Raw genomic sequence first — 15772 nt, 5'->3', positions numbered from 1 at the left:
TCCTTCCTCGTGTCACCAAAGCATGGTTGGAATTTCAGACTAGGATTTGGGACTGGGGAGACCAAGTTCAAGTTCAAACAACCACTCTGCTGGGTGACCTTAGACCAGTCACAACCTCTCAGACTAACCTGCTTTACAGGGTTGTTGTGAAGATAAAGAAGAATTATGTCAGTTGATTTGGGTCCTCGTTAGGAAAAATTTGGGGTATGAAGTAAATAAAAAATAGTGAAGTAAATTAATAAATATAGCCAAAGATAAAAGGTAGGTCTGTTGGTAGGTTGGAGGGAGAGAAGGAAGCAGGAAAGGTGGAGAGGCTATGGGGGTTTCAGGAGATGGAAAGAGGAAATAGTGGGGGAAGGGAATGAGATACCCACTGCAAGTCTTTGCAGATCCCTCCACTTGTGACCATGTTTCCTTTTTTAAAAAAAGCTAGTTTGTAGCCATCCTTGGTAGATGTGAAAATGTATAGACAATGCCTGCTGAACTATCAGATACTGGGATGTTTCCCCTTGCCCCCTTCCATTGTTAGAATAAATTATGCAAAAAAAGCAAAGTGATATCTGTTTACTCAGTTGCCTTGATATGATTATTGAGTGATTTGGTAATCAAGAGTCATTGTCTAGAATCCGAGACCAATTTCTTAGTGTGAATGGAAAGTGCTTCCATTCATGGTGCTGGGGTTTGGCTTGGGGATTTTTTCACTTCTGGCTCCGTTCTCTTGTGTCTGAATCCTGCTTCATAGGATCCCTGACCTTCTGGAGGAGCTTTTCTTATGGTGCCAAGGGACTTCCATGTAAAGCACGGGTTGGGAAAGTCTTGGTACACGTAGCCATTTGGATTCCAGCTATGAAGGAGAGAAAGCAGAAGGGGGAGAAAAAGGAGCATGATCTAGCTGTGCTGTATACTGAAGCCAGTAGCTGATGCCAATATACATGAGTTCTGTTTTTAATTATTAGATTACCCTCTGGATCTCATAAAATGTGTACATTCCATCTTGGAGTTTCACATGTATGTGTAGTTTTCGCAAAGTGCAACATCCAAATCGGCTTTCTTTGAATTAACTTTGTATGTCATGAGGTAGCAAATTGGTAGAGCTCAGTAAATGTTGCACCTCATCAGTTTATCTCACTAAAATGTGCTTGAAGATTATCTGTCTTTTTATTAGTGCCTAGTAACCGAATGCTGTCTTGGATACATAAAACCTTTCCTCTCTTTAGGCCCAAAGTTATTTATGCATTTTTTCTAGGATTAGTATTACATTCCTTCAGTTGTATTTAGTCATGCCTGTGATTTCTTTTGTCTTTTGTCACTAAAAATTAAATCCTACACCAGCACCTAATCTGCTGCTCTGGTTTGGCTTCTTAGGGCAATCACATTTTCAAGATGTGCTCTTCCTGCTTGTTGAGGTCCTTTTATACTGTTATTTCTTTTTAAAGCAGGATTTGAAAATTTGTTGCAGGCCACCGACATGCTTGCATAGTCTTTGGTGCATAAACAGCAATCTTCTGTCCGATACAGAATTTGAAATCTTGACTTTCACTTTTTGAATTAAAAAAAGTGTAGAAATAACCAGGCCCTTACAACTATGGGTATATGTTTGAGCAATGCTTATGTTGAGAACTTTCTCTTTAAATGCTCTTACTCCATATAATCTTTCTCTTTGTAGATCTGTCTCACACACACACACACACACACAAACACCATGTGCAAATACTGTATCAAATATGACATTAGGTTCAGGTGGAAAATTTTATAGAAAATGAATGATGTCATAATCTAGAGCCTGGGGATTAGGGCTATATGTGGAGAGTATATGGATTTCTTTTACTTGTAAACCATCTCAGCTTTCATAGTGAAAATTTGTATAGTCTTGTGTTGATTCAGAAGTAAAATTAATTTTTAGTGAGCTGTATTTTTGTATGAATATCCTGTGAATCAGGCAGCATTTACTCTAGAGTCTGGAGTTCTCTTTCTGGTTCTGGAAAATTTTCAGATTTATCTTCCATGGACTTTCTCAACCTAGCATATTTTCTTGATAAAATGTGCAGATCACATTAAATGAATATCATAAATAAAATTTATAAATGTGTACTATGGTAAAAACATATGTGAGTACTTTGCTAACCTGTCTATTTATTTTTAATTTTCACAGGACTGACTGGGAAGATTATAAAAGCAATAATTGATACAGGATTTGAAATCTCAGCTCTGCAGATGGTAATTGTTTTATTCTAGATTCTTGTTGAGAAATCTCCAGAGAGGTAGAGACCTCTCAAACAGTCAATTGAAGCTTTCTTCTGCAGTAGCAACTTTAATACCTTGCAAGTGGAAATGCCTGCAGCAACATAGCTGCCATGTTTTTCAGTGATTTCCCCCATTGAACAACAGCAACTCCAAACATATTTGCCCCTGAAACAAACATTACAACCACTTGCCTGGGGCACACAACAATCAAGTTTTCTGTGCTCATTGATCATAAGAACGATGCTAAGAAAAGGGCTTAATGGGCCAAGCAACTTCACCCCCTAGCCACCTTTAGACATAAGCTGGGCTTTTTTTGAGGGGGAATGCTTCGGAACGGCGTTCTGACAGCTCTGGAATCTGCCCAGGTGATTCCTTCCTCTTTCGGCCCGCGAGCTCTGCAGAGAAGGCTAAGCTGCTTTGGGTTCATTCTGCCTTCTTTTAATCTCTCTCTCTCTCTCTCTCTCTCTCTCTCTCTCTCTCTCTCTCTCTCTCTCTCTCTCTTTGTGTGTGTGTGTGTGTGTGTGTGTGTGTGTGAGAGAGAGAGAGAGAGCGAGAGAGCAAGCAGATACTGCTTGGGCCTGGTGCGGGCTCTGCAGAGGAGTATCTTCTTTTGAATTGCACCAGTAAAGCAAAACCCTCCCTGAAAATGTGAAAATTCAATAATCATTAGATTTGGAATTTCAGACTCTGGAATTTTGAGAAAGAATTTTGGATTTCTTTTCTATGCTGGCAGAGGGAATCTGTTAGAATTTAGATTTGTGAGATGGGTTTTGGATTTTTAGAGGCCCCCTCGCATATTTTAAAATATGATTCCAAAGAAGTGAAATGTTTGGGGAAAGGAATGGAAGATTTCACTTTTTGTAGAGGATACAGAAACGAAAAAAACTCTTTCTCATAATAGTGTAATTTTCCAAGCCTACTAACATTTTTCTCGTCATAATGCATTGTGCTGGGTTCTGGGAAGTGGCGTTGCTTCCGGGAATGACATCATCATGCATTTCTGGGAGAACGCGCGCAGCTCGTGCACACAAGTGGTAATAGAGAGTTCCACCACCTCTTTTCCCGGAAAAAAAGCCCTGTACATAAGCTGTTGGTGGTGCAGTTTGATATCACAAATACAAACAATTTAAGTTGCGCCTTACAAAAAGAACAAAATGTTCTTGTTGAAAATTGGTTTGCTTTCTACCCAGAATACAAGTGCTTTGCATTTCAGGGCTAGCAGCATAGGAGAACTCAAAAGAATTGGGACTGCTGAGAGCAGGGCCCAGAACTGTACCCCTTGAGCCATCGCATCTGAATCGGAAACAGTATGCCTCCTGCGAGCTGAACAGTTTTGCTTCCTCATTGCCTTGCTCCATTTCTGCCCACTGTGATTGGTCACTGCTTATTTTCTGCCACTATATATAAAGTTTCCCCTCCCTGTTAGCAGTCGTGTTCTTGCTTCCTCAGCCTTATTTTTGTGGATTGAGAGCAACTCTTGCAACTCGAAAGTGTTCAAAACATATTTCTGTTCTGGCTAGTTTCAGTAGTGGAATAATCTTTATTAGGGCCAACCCAGAATATTTCAGATTAGCTTCCAGTTTGCCATTAGGCTTGTTAAGCAGAACTGTAAGAAAGGAACAGGTTTGTAGATTGCTATAGTTGAGATGAAACATAGGAAACATTATTCAGACTTACTTAGTCAAGATGCAAAAAAAGACTATGGGTAGCACCTAAAGCTGCTTGGATAAAGAAGCAATGGCTGTTCTCACTTTGAAAATATAAACATCTAGTTAACCTCTCAAACAATAATCAGAACACAGGCAAGAGCAGAAGTCAAGAAAAATGTACTAAAGTTTTTATTAGCAAATCTGGAAATCAGTTTTGGTGTTAACATTAGGTAATAGTTTCAGTGAAATCCTAAACAGAGTTTAGGAGTCTAAGCCCATTTTGTTTCATTATAGGACAATCACAAAACCATCTTGTGGCGTGGGGAGGGGGGGGTCTCTGAAAATATATGGAGTAAGTCTTACCAAAAGAGAAAGGTGTGGTAGGGCCTGTGTTCCCTGCATAGCTTTTTGTCCCACAGCCCTTTGGGTCTCAGGGCTGACGTTCTCATTTGATCCATCTCATAGAACTCATTTGAACATCAGTTGGCTGTATGGTATCTCTGACTTAAACTGATGATGGTTGCTTCACCTCATCTGTTCTCCCATTTGTAAAATGGGAACAATACTGGCATGTCTGTCAGAGTGGTATGAATTTTGTATAGAACAATTATTATATTGTTATACCATAATTTATTATTTTATATATAATATATATGCCATCTCTTACTGCCACATGCTGGCATTCTTCTCAGGAGTAAGTGCCACTAAGTTGAATAAAGCTTATACCTGGATAAGTGTGCATAGAATCGCAGCCTGCCAGTCACCTCTGATGTATGATGCTGACATCTCTAGTTTGCTTAGATCATTTCTTTGTCATGTTATTATCCCTGCAGCATAAACATATCATTCAGCTGATGCCCCCCCTGTAGGTCAGCGGTTTAGGCACACCTACCCTGACCAAAGGGCATTCTGCTGATGCTCATAAATGCCTAACAATACAAAGTCTTTCTCTACGTGCAGTTTCCCTGTCTCTGCTAGTAACTGGTTAACCGGATGTTAGCAAAGACAGACATCTATTTCCTTATTCATTGTTCCTGGGGATCATGCAAGAATGCACAGGCTATGCTTAAATAAAACGACTACTGCCCGGTGGGGCAGACTGGTGTTCGAATCTTCACCCTGGGTCGTGTCATTCCTACATGTGGCGCCTGAACAGGGACCCCGCTCATCAACGCCTGGCATAGGCCCCTTGAGTGCACTCCTTCGTCGCTGTCTCAGTGACCCCTTCATTGGTGAGTATGGGAGGACAATTTTCACATGCCCAGCGCAGGCATTTAGAGGAACTCCGGTTCCTGGTTCAGAAGTCCAGCGGGACCGTGACTTCTAGTCAACTTCGCTCCTTGTTTCAGGAGCTTAATAAGCTGTGCCCTTGGTACCCTGAGGAGGGTTCTCTCAGCCTCAAAGACTGGGAGAAAATCGGCCAGGTTCTTCATGCCCCACCACGAGCTAATGTAGAGTTGTTGCATACTTGGCACCAATGCCGGCATGCAGTGGAGAAGTTCACACCTGTTCCCACGACTGCTCAGTTGTCTAAGGAGTGCCCACCAAAGTATGCTGATGTGCAATTGCTTCCTCCAGCACTGCTCAGCTCCCCCTCCCCTCCCCAACCTTCTGCGCCTCCCGGTAAAGCTTTTAATCTTCCATCTTCTGCTGGAGGAGTCCCAGGGCAGCTTGTGAGAGAGGTTCTGGAGCGTGAGCTCAGGCAGGCAAAATCCGAGGATGTGGCAGAATTAACTGAAATGCTTGCTATCTGCCCAGTTCATCTTACTGACCGGGTTGATGCTCAGGGCCGCCAGATTGTGGAATATAAGCCTCTCTCTTATCCTGTTCTTACTGAGTTAAGGAAGGCTATTCGAGATATGGGATTGCAAAGCGGTTATGTGCAAGGCATGCTTGAGGCTGTCATGCGTAATCATACCTTAGTTCCGGAGGATTGGAAAACCATGATTCACATGCTTTTAACTCCTGCACAATATGTGGTTTGGGAAAGTGAGTTCTGCCAGCAGTGTGTACTAAGAGGCACCAATTCTGGCGGAGCTTACACTGCTGAGCAACTCTATGGGGCAGGAAATTTCAGTGACCCCAATCATCAGATAGTCTTACCCGCTGCCGCTCTGGAGGTTTCTTCTAATTGTGCCTTTCACGCTTTTCAGCATGTCCCATCTTCTGGCAAACCCTTGCGAACCTTTTCCAGCATTCGCCAAAAAGCCGCTGAGCCTTACACAGACTTTGTTAATCGCCTTCAGGAAGCTCTTAGGCGTCAAGTTGATAACGCTGCAGCCCAAGAGGAGCTGTTGCTTAGATTAGCTAAAGAGAATGCTACCTCTGAATGCCGGAGGGTTATCACTGGTCTGGGAGTTGGCAGAAATGATTAGAGCTTGCCAAGATATAGGAACTCCCTCACATCAAGCCTCTTTGCTTGCTGCCGCTCTCCGCCAGGGTGTAAGGCCAGGGGGGAAATGTTTTAACTGCGGTAACCCTGGTCATTTTGCAGCAGAATGTCAGGCTTCTGGGGGTGGAGATGTACAACCGACACCTACCAGCCCAGCTTGAACAGGAAAGCCCCTCAAACTTGTAGCTTTGCAGCAACTCCTAGGCACCCTTAATTGGGTGAGACCTTGTTTTTCTTTACCTACCAGTCTTTTGAGCCCATTGTTTTCCTTACTTACTACTGCGAAACATCCCAGTGATCTTATTACTGTTCCCCTGCAAGCCCAGGCAGCTTTGCAAAAGGTAAATGAGATTTTAGCTCAACCGTGTGTAAACAGAATCCCTGCGGGGCTTGATGGCCTCCGCCTTTTCATCCTTCCCACTCCCCAAACGCCCACTGGAGTTTTGGGAATTCTGCATCATGGGCAGGTTTTTCTTGTAGAATGGTTGTATCTCTCTCATGGCTCTCACCAAAATATCCTTCCGTATCCTCATGCCACGGCTGATCTCTGTGCTATGGCACGAGAGCGTGCTGTTGAGCGCACTGGTCATGATTTGCTGTCTGTCACTATGCCTTTTCCTAAACATGATTTCAATCACCTCCTGCGTACTTCCCTGCAGTTTCAAATTGCTCTTGCTGACTTTGTGGGAGAAATCCTCTTTCATTTGCCTAAGGATCACCGCTTTTCTCTCCTACAATCAGCACCTATTTTCCTTCGATCTCTTCAGTCTCCTCAGCCTCTGCGCGCGGCGGTCAGTTTTTTCTGATGGTGGCCGCTCCCGAGGAGCCATTGTTTATCAGAGCGAAGGTCGCTGGATTACTAAATATTCTGCAAACCAGGCCTCTCCCCAGCGAGCTGAGCTTGCTGCGGCTATCCTCGCATTTCACACCTTTGCCCATCAACCTTTCAATCAAAAGAATGCAATAAATACAATGAAAAGGATGCAATAAATACAATAAATGTCAATTAATAATAAGGATACAATAAATACAATGAATGTCAATTAGTAATGTGCAAGGTACCAGGACCAATAGCCAATGAACTCAAAAGTATGTTGATTTAGAACACAATGTATACAGAAGAACCATGATGATCCAAATAAATGTCCATATGTGGGTGGTACACTGGAAGGCTGAAGATTCTCATGCAAACGCCAACGGGATTATGCCTGCATATTATTCCATTTCCCCCGTCATTCCTACCCCCCCCCCCCACTTCTCCATTTTGATATGAAATTGAATACGCAGTGGTAGTTAATAGGCTCTTGCTTCCTGGTTCCTTTTGGTTTCATCAGCTTTTTTTGGCAATCTATACACTCTTAATAGCTTACAATGTAGAAATAACGTGAAGCCTATTCAAGTTGTGTATGTACAGGGGAGAGCAACTATAAAGCTGGGAGTGTTCTTATAAGTAAGAACACTTGTTTCTCTCCATGAGCAGAATGACATCTTGTTTTTTCATTCTGTTTTACATATAGTTCTATATGGACCGTGCAAATGCAGAAGAATTCTATGCAATTTACAAAGGTGTTGTTGCTGAATATTCTGTAAGTAAACAGTGTATCATATTATTCTGTTTTAAATGTTGGTATTTATTTAAAACATTTGTATCTCTCACTCTCCGTTATAAAGTGCTTGAGGCAGCTTACAATACTAATTAAAATACCTAACAAAATTATGAGTAAACCATAAAAACTAATAACAATTTAAAAGCAGTATGGTCAAATACAGCATGTAATTTAAAAACCATTTTTCAGAATAATGGCCATAAACAATAACAAGTACTGGTGGGAGCTATGGTGCTACACTAGAGAATCCTGAACTAAAGACACAACAAAATAAAAACTGCTTGAGAGAAAGCCCTGACTCTTGTACTTGCCTACCTTGCTTTAGACAGTGATGCTACACAGAGCAGAGCCTCTGATGGCAATCTTAACCAATAAGAAGGTTCATGCAGAATAGAGTCTTTCAGATATCATACACTTTATAAATAAATAGCTAGCACTTTGAATGTGCCTGGAAGCAAAATGGTAGCCAGTGAAGATCACTGAAAACTGGTGAGCTGTGTCCATGTAACTGACATCTTCTGGCATCACTGTCATTCCATCTTGTGACAGCCGAAGAGTCTGGACATTCTTAAAAACATCCTCATGTAGAATATATTACAATAATCAAACCTTTATATAATCAGTACATTGAAGACTGTGACCAAATGATGCCTTTCAAGGAGGAGTCACAGCCGGCATTTCCATCAAAGTTGTTACTTTGTGACTTTTAGGCTACTTTTCTCCCTGGACCAAAAGTAGCTTATAAAAGGGAAAAGATTCCATATTACAGAAAAATTAAACAGAAAACCAACAAATGTGAGTAGTCCTATCCAGAACAGGCTTAATCTACAGACTCTAATTTGCCTTATTAATCAACAATACCAGTTTTTTCTGGATTGAGTTTCAGTTTATTCATCCAGTCCATTAGTGATTTTAAACAGTTTAGGATGTATACTGACTCATCTGAAAAGAGAAATTAGATCTGGGTGTCATATTGAGAGCCAGTTTGTTAGTGTTGTTAAGAGTAGTAGACAAAGGGTAGGTGATCCTAAATTTTACAGAGCAGAGAATGACACAGGAATGTATATTCCATATGTAGTTTCAGACTGAATGATTTCTTATACTCTAACCCAGTTTTGCTTGGTTACATTATTCTGACAGAAAAAGGCTTTCTTCATAATTTATCTCATAAGTATATACTTTCTCACTTTCTAGCATGCATGAAATATTTTTCACAGTCTCCATTCCAGAATTAAGAGGCTGAGAAGTAGGAAAGACATATGTAACAAAGAGCTTCTCACTTGAGATTGTCAAGTTTTGCCTTCAATTATTGTGGTCCATGAAAATACATTTTTGAAGATAGTTTCTCAGTATCCTTTAAAAAAAAGCAGGATTTGAAGACTAAGGTCATGATACATCCCACGATTTGCTTAGTTACAACATGCACCTCAAAGTAGGGTCTCAACAAGACAGTTACCATCTCCCAATCACTTTGGAGCTCAACATCAGTAAACCACCAGAGCACATCTCTGAACAACTCAACATCAAACTAGAACCAGTACCAGGTTACAGAAGGTTAATCTGGTCTGAGAGAGTGGATCATCAGTACCAAAAATATTTTACCTCAGACAAAACATCTCAACTTCAAAAACACTGTGATCTCAGCAAATGCCACAGACACAGCGATTATATCATACCAACGCCTCATTCTTGGCTGGACGCAAACCGCCCTAAGGAGACCTCATGAACCAAACACCCAACCAACAAGGAAAAATAAATCAAAGATCTGGTTTGATGCACACTGCCACTCAGCGAAAAACAGTCTAGTGGCCAAATTCCAGCAATACAGACTAAGTAATACATCCAAAATCCCCCGAAGAGCTTAAAATCTTAAAGCAACGCTATAAAAACCATCTAGTGGAGAAAAAATGAAGAGCACAAAGAGACTCCTGAAATCTAGTGATCCAAGCTTCTAAATAAAATAACTTGGCAACCTTTTGACACTTAATCAGGGCTGAGCTCCATACAGGGCCCCCAAGGATACGTTGCAATATCTGTCCCCAGCTTTGGGAATCTCACTTCTGTGGACTCTATTCGTCTGAAACAGACCCACATACCTCCTTGGAAATCCAACTATAAATCTCCTAGCATGACCACTGGTAATTGTCAATGGAGTTAAAAAACTAATAAATCAATTGAGATCTGGCAAGGCTCCTGGAAATGACATGATATCTCCAGAGATGATAAAATGCAACATTCACTGGTGGGCCCAAATGCTTGCTGCACTGTTTACCCACATGAACCAGTCAGCCTGCATCCCCGCAGATTGGGTCCTTGCAATTATTGTTCCAATATACAAGAAAGGAGAAAAATCGAATCCTGCCAACTACCGACCAGTTAATCTCCTCAGTGTTGTTAGTAAATTATATTCAAGATACTTATATTAGAAACTGCTTGACTGGCTAGATTGAGAAAACTTCTGATGGACAAACAAGCAAGCTTTAGAGCTGGCCGTTCCACAATAGACCAGTGTCTGATTTTGCACCACCTTGTGGAGTACAGCTCTAAGCCAAATGGAGACTCTATGCTGCTTTTGTGGATTTCAAAGCAGCATTTGACAGTATCTCCAGGAATAGGCTCTGGGTAAAGCTTGAGAAGTCCTCAATAGACAAAAGAATCTATATATTTATTCTCTCACTGCATGAAAGACACTTTCTAAAAGTAAGATGCAGTCTTCAAGGCCATCCCTCCAATAAGATCCCACTTGATAAAGGAGTCAAGTAGGGCTGTATCCTGGCCCCTCTACTTTTCAACTACTATATCAACTCCTTGGTGCAACATCTAAGAAATCCAAGCTTCCATTTGCCAAAGCTTGCCAACAAATCGATTCTTGCCTTACTATATGCAGATGATATTGTCATCCTATCTCATTCACAAGTGGGCCTCAAGAGAGCACTCCGTGCCTTCACTATATACTGTAAAGAAGTGCAGCTTGTGATAAAATACCGCCCCCCCCCCCAAAGTCCTAGTCTTCACCAAAAAACATCGACCCCATAGATGGCAAATAGAGGGCCATAACACTGAACAAACCAAAATCTTTAAATATCTTGGAATAGCCTTCCAGGCATCTGGACATTGGAGAGCTTAGGCATCATATGCTGCAGAGACTGCCCACAGAGCATCCTCCGCCATTCTACAATTCTATTTCACAAAAGGTTCGTCTTTTATCCCTGCAGCAATCAAGGTCTTCCAAGGAAAGGTTATATATCAGCTCTTACATGGCTCCCAGTTCTGTATCTACAAAGAGAGGTACTCATGGAAACTGTACAATCAAAATTCCTACGAAAGATCCTTTAAGTCCCACGGTGTATCCCAAATGCCCTCCTTAGATTAGAGACTAGGCTGGTCCCCCTAGAGACTCGCATGTGGCTATTCACATTCACCTATTGGCTAAAACTCATCTTCAATCTGGTGGGTCTAGCTCCTTTGATTCTTGTCGATAGTCACTGCTCAACCTGGCAAAGATCAATTGAGGGGAAACTCCAGGATCATGGTCTTTCTCCCCAAGCCTTATTGCATCTTGGGTACCAAAAAGCAAAAGAAACAAACAGTGGCTCTGGGATCATGCCCTACAATCAGATAGGACACAGATACAGAAATATCCAGTTATTCTGCAGCATGCCAAATGCATCCAACCAGCAAATTATCTTAGATCCCTTGAGCTCTTGAAATATCGGAGATCCTTTACCCTTGCACGCTTCAGCGCTGTCTTCATTCCTCCTGGAAGGCAGATACCATTGTGTTCCACTCCCTCAGTGGTTCTGCCCATGCCATACAGGGAAAGAAGAGTCTATTGAGCATGTTCTGCTGCACTGCTTATTCTACAATGACATCTGATCTCACTATATAGCTCCAATATTGTCAACTTTACCAGGAAGATCTGAACAACATTATGTCTCCCTCCTCCTTGCAGACTCTTCCCAGGAGATAACTAACAAAGTTGCCAAACTTTGCCTTTGAGCATGTGGAATATGCAAGTGGTTGACTGAGCCTCAATAACTTACTTTCTTGTCGGAGGAAGGTATCATCTCCCTGTCCCCCGCCCCTCCATAATCTTCACCCATTGTTCTGTACTCTTACTTTATTATTGCTGACTCTCTGGAACTGGTTCTGTATCGAAATAAATTGATGATGATAAAGTCATGATAATTAATAAAATAACAAAAAACCCACCACACATCATCCTCAGATGATGTGAAAGGGAAATAAATTAAAATAACATTATATTAGGAAACCTCATGAAATTTCTAGAACTGCCGGGATAAAATAGTAGTCCACGGCAATCTGCTCTGAACTTGGTTTTCAGGGAGAGAGGAATACAAATGCAATAAATACATAAATAAATAAGTGAATAAATAAATAGCCTTGATGACAAAACGTGCAGTATTCAATTATTTGCTTACAAAATCTTTTATTATTTTATTTTTATAGGAGATGGTTGTAGAACTGTGCTCAGGACCTTGTATAGCTTTAGAAATTAGACAAATGGATCCTTCAAAAGTATTCAGAGATTTCTGTGGACCCTCTGATCCTGTAAGTAACTTATATGAGAAGTTCATATCATTATTAACATTTGAAACACAATAGCATAGATAGTAGCAGTATTATTATTTGGCACAAAAGATTCAGTGTTCATTATTGTACCATCTTCCTATTCTGAGGCAAAAAATAAATTCCCTCAATTTATATAGTCTGCTTCTGAAGGTATCTATAGTCCAAAACTTTGTTGGAAATATACCCACTATTCTATTGATGGTTTAGTGTGGCTGTGAAATAGCAGGCTGAAGTCTCAGTAGCTTTGAGGAGTTCTTTTCATGCTGTGTTACCAGTACAGGCGTCTGCTGGCAGCATTGCTACTCCATCTTGAGTCAGCTGAAGTGTCTGGACATTCTTAAAGACCTCCCAACATAGAACTAGGGGTGTGCAGTTCAGTTCAGATTAAAATACCAAATTTTGGCTGATTTGGTAAAAGCTGGGTACTTCGAATCAAAAATCAGGTATCCTGAATTTTTACTGAATTTTCAAAAAATCCCAAAATTTCTCAGCATTCCAAAAATTCCAACACTCCTACAGACTCAATAGAATTGGGGAACTCTATCCTAGCTGCTCTTGAATTTCTGGACCTTGGCAACATGGCAACTCTTGTTCAAGTGTAATGAGAAGTTGATGTCTCCTTGGAATTCCATGGTGTCCTGTAGGACTCAAGCTTTAATTTGATGTATTTTTTACAAAGGCATAGGGGTCTAGAGTATGGTGCTATATGTAGGATAAAAGCAGTAATGATGCCTCTCTTTCCTCCTTTTGCTCTAACCTGGTCTCATGGTGTTTATTGGCTAGGATTAGACATGGAGAGGGGCTAGCTGATCGACAATGAATTATTGAAGGTGTTGTGAGGGCTGTGTGATATGGGGAGTGGTAAGAACTCCTGTAACTGGAATTCACTTCCTGTAATCATTCATGTCTCGAGTAAGTGTGGTGTGAGCTGTGGTTTTAGAGGGCATTTTCTTCTTGAGCACTTCGTTCACACACTGATAACTTCTTATAATCCTTGAGAAACAGTGAGTTTTTATTTGATGAAATATAATTCAGTTTCGTCTGTACTATGAACTCATAGTAGTTGGTTACCTTTTTGAGTAGAGATATTGACTTGGAATTTCACAGACAATAAATACCTCCTTTGTTTTACACCTACCACTCTGAAAAGCAGTTCTGACTCTGGGACATAACTGAGCATCTCTTTAATGCATCCTAAATCATACCTTCAGGTGTAAGACATAGGCTTCAGTCTGTTTGCTTTACCATGCCCTGATAAATGGGTGTTAATAGAATTTATAGAATGGAATTGCTTAAATCAGTATGGTCTTGTTTGATAAGATGTTTTCATCTATCCTATCTCTATTAACTTTCAACTTTCATTGCAGCCATTCTGTGCAAAATAATAAAGTGATTGAGCAGTTCTGAGACATTGCTAGAGTTCTTTTTATAGATTCAGTAGGGAATCTGTAGGGAGACTTGAATTTTAGTTTAATCTTCTGAATTCTATTTTTAAAGCAAATTATTTTTTAGAGATATGCTGTTTCAAATGGTATTAATTTTTATGTGTATAACTTTATGCATATGAAAACTAACACCATTTGAAATAGCATATCTTTCCTACATAACTTGTTTATAATTATATACTGTTGGATTTATGCCATTTTTAAATATTTGCACATTTGCATTTATATGCCCTATTCCATTGTTTATTGAAATGTTTTTGAAGTTGACTGCACTGACTCACACTGTGTAATCTGCCTTGAGTCTCTGTGAGAAAGGTGGACGATACATCTTTTAAATTTTTATTTATGTACTTCTTTATTTATAGTCCGCCTTTTTCTCGGAGACTTAAGTAGATTACTTAGTGCAAGTGAAGTACGATATAATCAACAACCCCCATATGAGCCCCAGAGGACTCTTTGCTCGAGTGACAAACATCTGTTAAAGATCCCTGGCCCTAGGGAGGCCCGCCTAACATCGACCAGGGCCAGGGCGTTTTCGGCCCTGGCCCCAACCTGGTGAAACGCTCTGTCTTGCGAGACCAGGGCCTGTCAGGACTTGTTATCATTTCACCGGGCCTGCAAGACGGAGCTGTTCCGCCAGGCATATGGGTGATGCTGGGCAGTGCCCCTCCCCACAGTGGGGGGAGGTGAGTTTCTGTGCCCTCCCACCCAAAGTCATCTCACATCTTTATATGATCGTCTATAGATGGTGATAAGTGAATGTATAACGTGCTGCTATGTTTGTAATTTTGATAGTTGTATTTACATGGTGCTAATATATGTTTTAAATGAATGATATGTATTATTTATATTTTAATGGCTATTGCAGGTGAATTGTGTAGTGTGTTTTAAATTGTTGTGATCCGCCCTGAGCCTACTTGGTTGGGGAGGGCGGACTATAAATTTAAGTAAATAAACAAATAAATAATTTACTGAGCAAAATACAATAATGAACAACAGTTAGGACGTTCTGTGAGCAGATACAGTAGGATATGGTAGCAGAAAATGTGAAAACAGTCATAGAGCTGAGCACAGAGGTGAAATCTTCCCACAACAAAGCATTACTAATTAGCATGGCATGTTTAGCGATGTGGATCTCCCTAATAGGGGCATATCTACTTCAACACACCGAACCAAATAGCATAGTCAATAGTCACTGTCCCTACAAAGGCATCTCTCTAAGCTGTTTCTTATGACACAGCCCTATAATGTGGGTAGAAAACCTTCCTGAATGATTAGTTTTGCGTAGTTTGTGGAAAGCCAGAAGAATGTGAACTTTCATGACCTCCTCAGGCAGGTCATTCCACAAGGTGGGGGATACCACAGCACATGTTCAGGTAGCTGTTAATTTTGTCCAACTGCAGAGTGGTTTCTGCAGAAGGCCGTGTTCAGATGAGTGAAGCTGCCAAGGCGGAACATAGGAGGAGAAGCGGTTGCCAAGGCCATGAAGGGCTTTGAATGTAGTAGTCATGACCTTGAATTGATCTTGGTAACAGGTAGTCAATGGAGTGACTGCAGAATGGGAGTGATATGCATGCTCCATCTAGCTCCTGAAAGTAAAAAAGCTGCAGCTTTCTGCACCAACTGGAGTCTCTGAGTTCATCTTGATGGGGGACCTATAGAGTGCATTATAGTAGGCTCATAACTGAGTCAGCCAGGGTCAAACGAACCCCATCAAAGGTTGGGAAAACAATATTCTTCAAGATTTCTGCTTTTCCAGGTAGCATCACTTCTGTCTTGTCTGGGCTCAGTTTCCATTTGTTTGCTTTTAGCCAAGTGACAACTGCTATCAAGCAGTGATTC

The 15772-nt window shown here is 40.9% G+C and overlaps 1 protein-coding gene across 3 annotated transcripts in view; it reads left to right on the top strand.

The window, feature by feature from the left end:
• Positions 1-15772, top strand: part of NME7 (NME/NM23 family member 7) — a 143818-nt gene that overhangs the window by 61677 nt on the left and 66369 nt on the right. For all 3 annotated transcript variants that reach the window (XM_054975063.1, XM_054975062.1, XM_054975061.1), the window contains exons 8-10: positions 2153-2217; positions 7803-7871; positions 12363-12464. In XM_054975063.1, the coding sequence (XP_054831038.1) occupies positions 2153-2217; positions 7803-7871; positions 12363-12464 (236 nt within the window). The remainder of the gene's footprint in view (positions 1-2152; positions 2218-7802; positions 7872-12362; positions 12465-15772) is intronic.

This window comes from Eublepharis macularius, chromosome 3, assembly GCF_028583425.1.
Source record: "Eublepharis macularius isolate TG4126 chromosome 3, MPM_Emac_v1.0, whole genome shotgun sequence".
Taxonomy (NCBI): Eukaryota; Metazoa; Chordata; class Lepidosauria; order Squamata; family Eublepharidae; genus Eublepharis; species Eublepharis macularius.
Note: the sequence above shows the minus strand (reverse complement) of the source record. Positions and strands in the feature narration are given on the sequence as shown.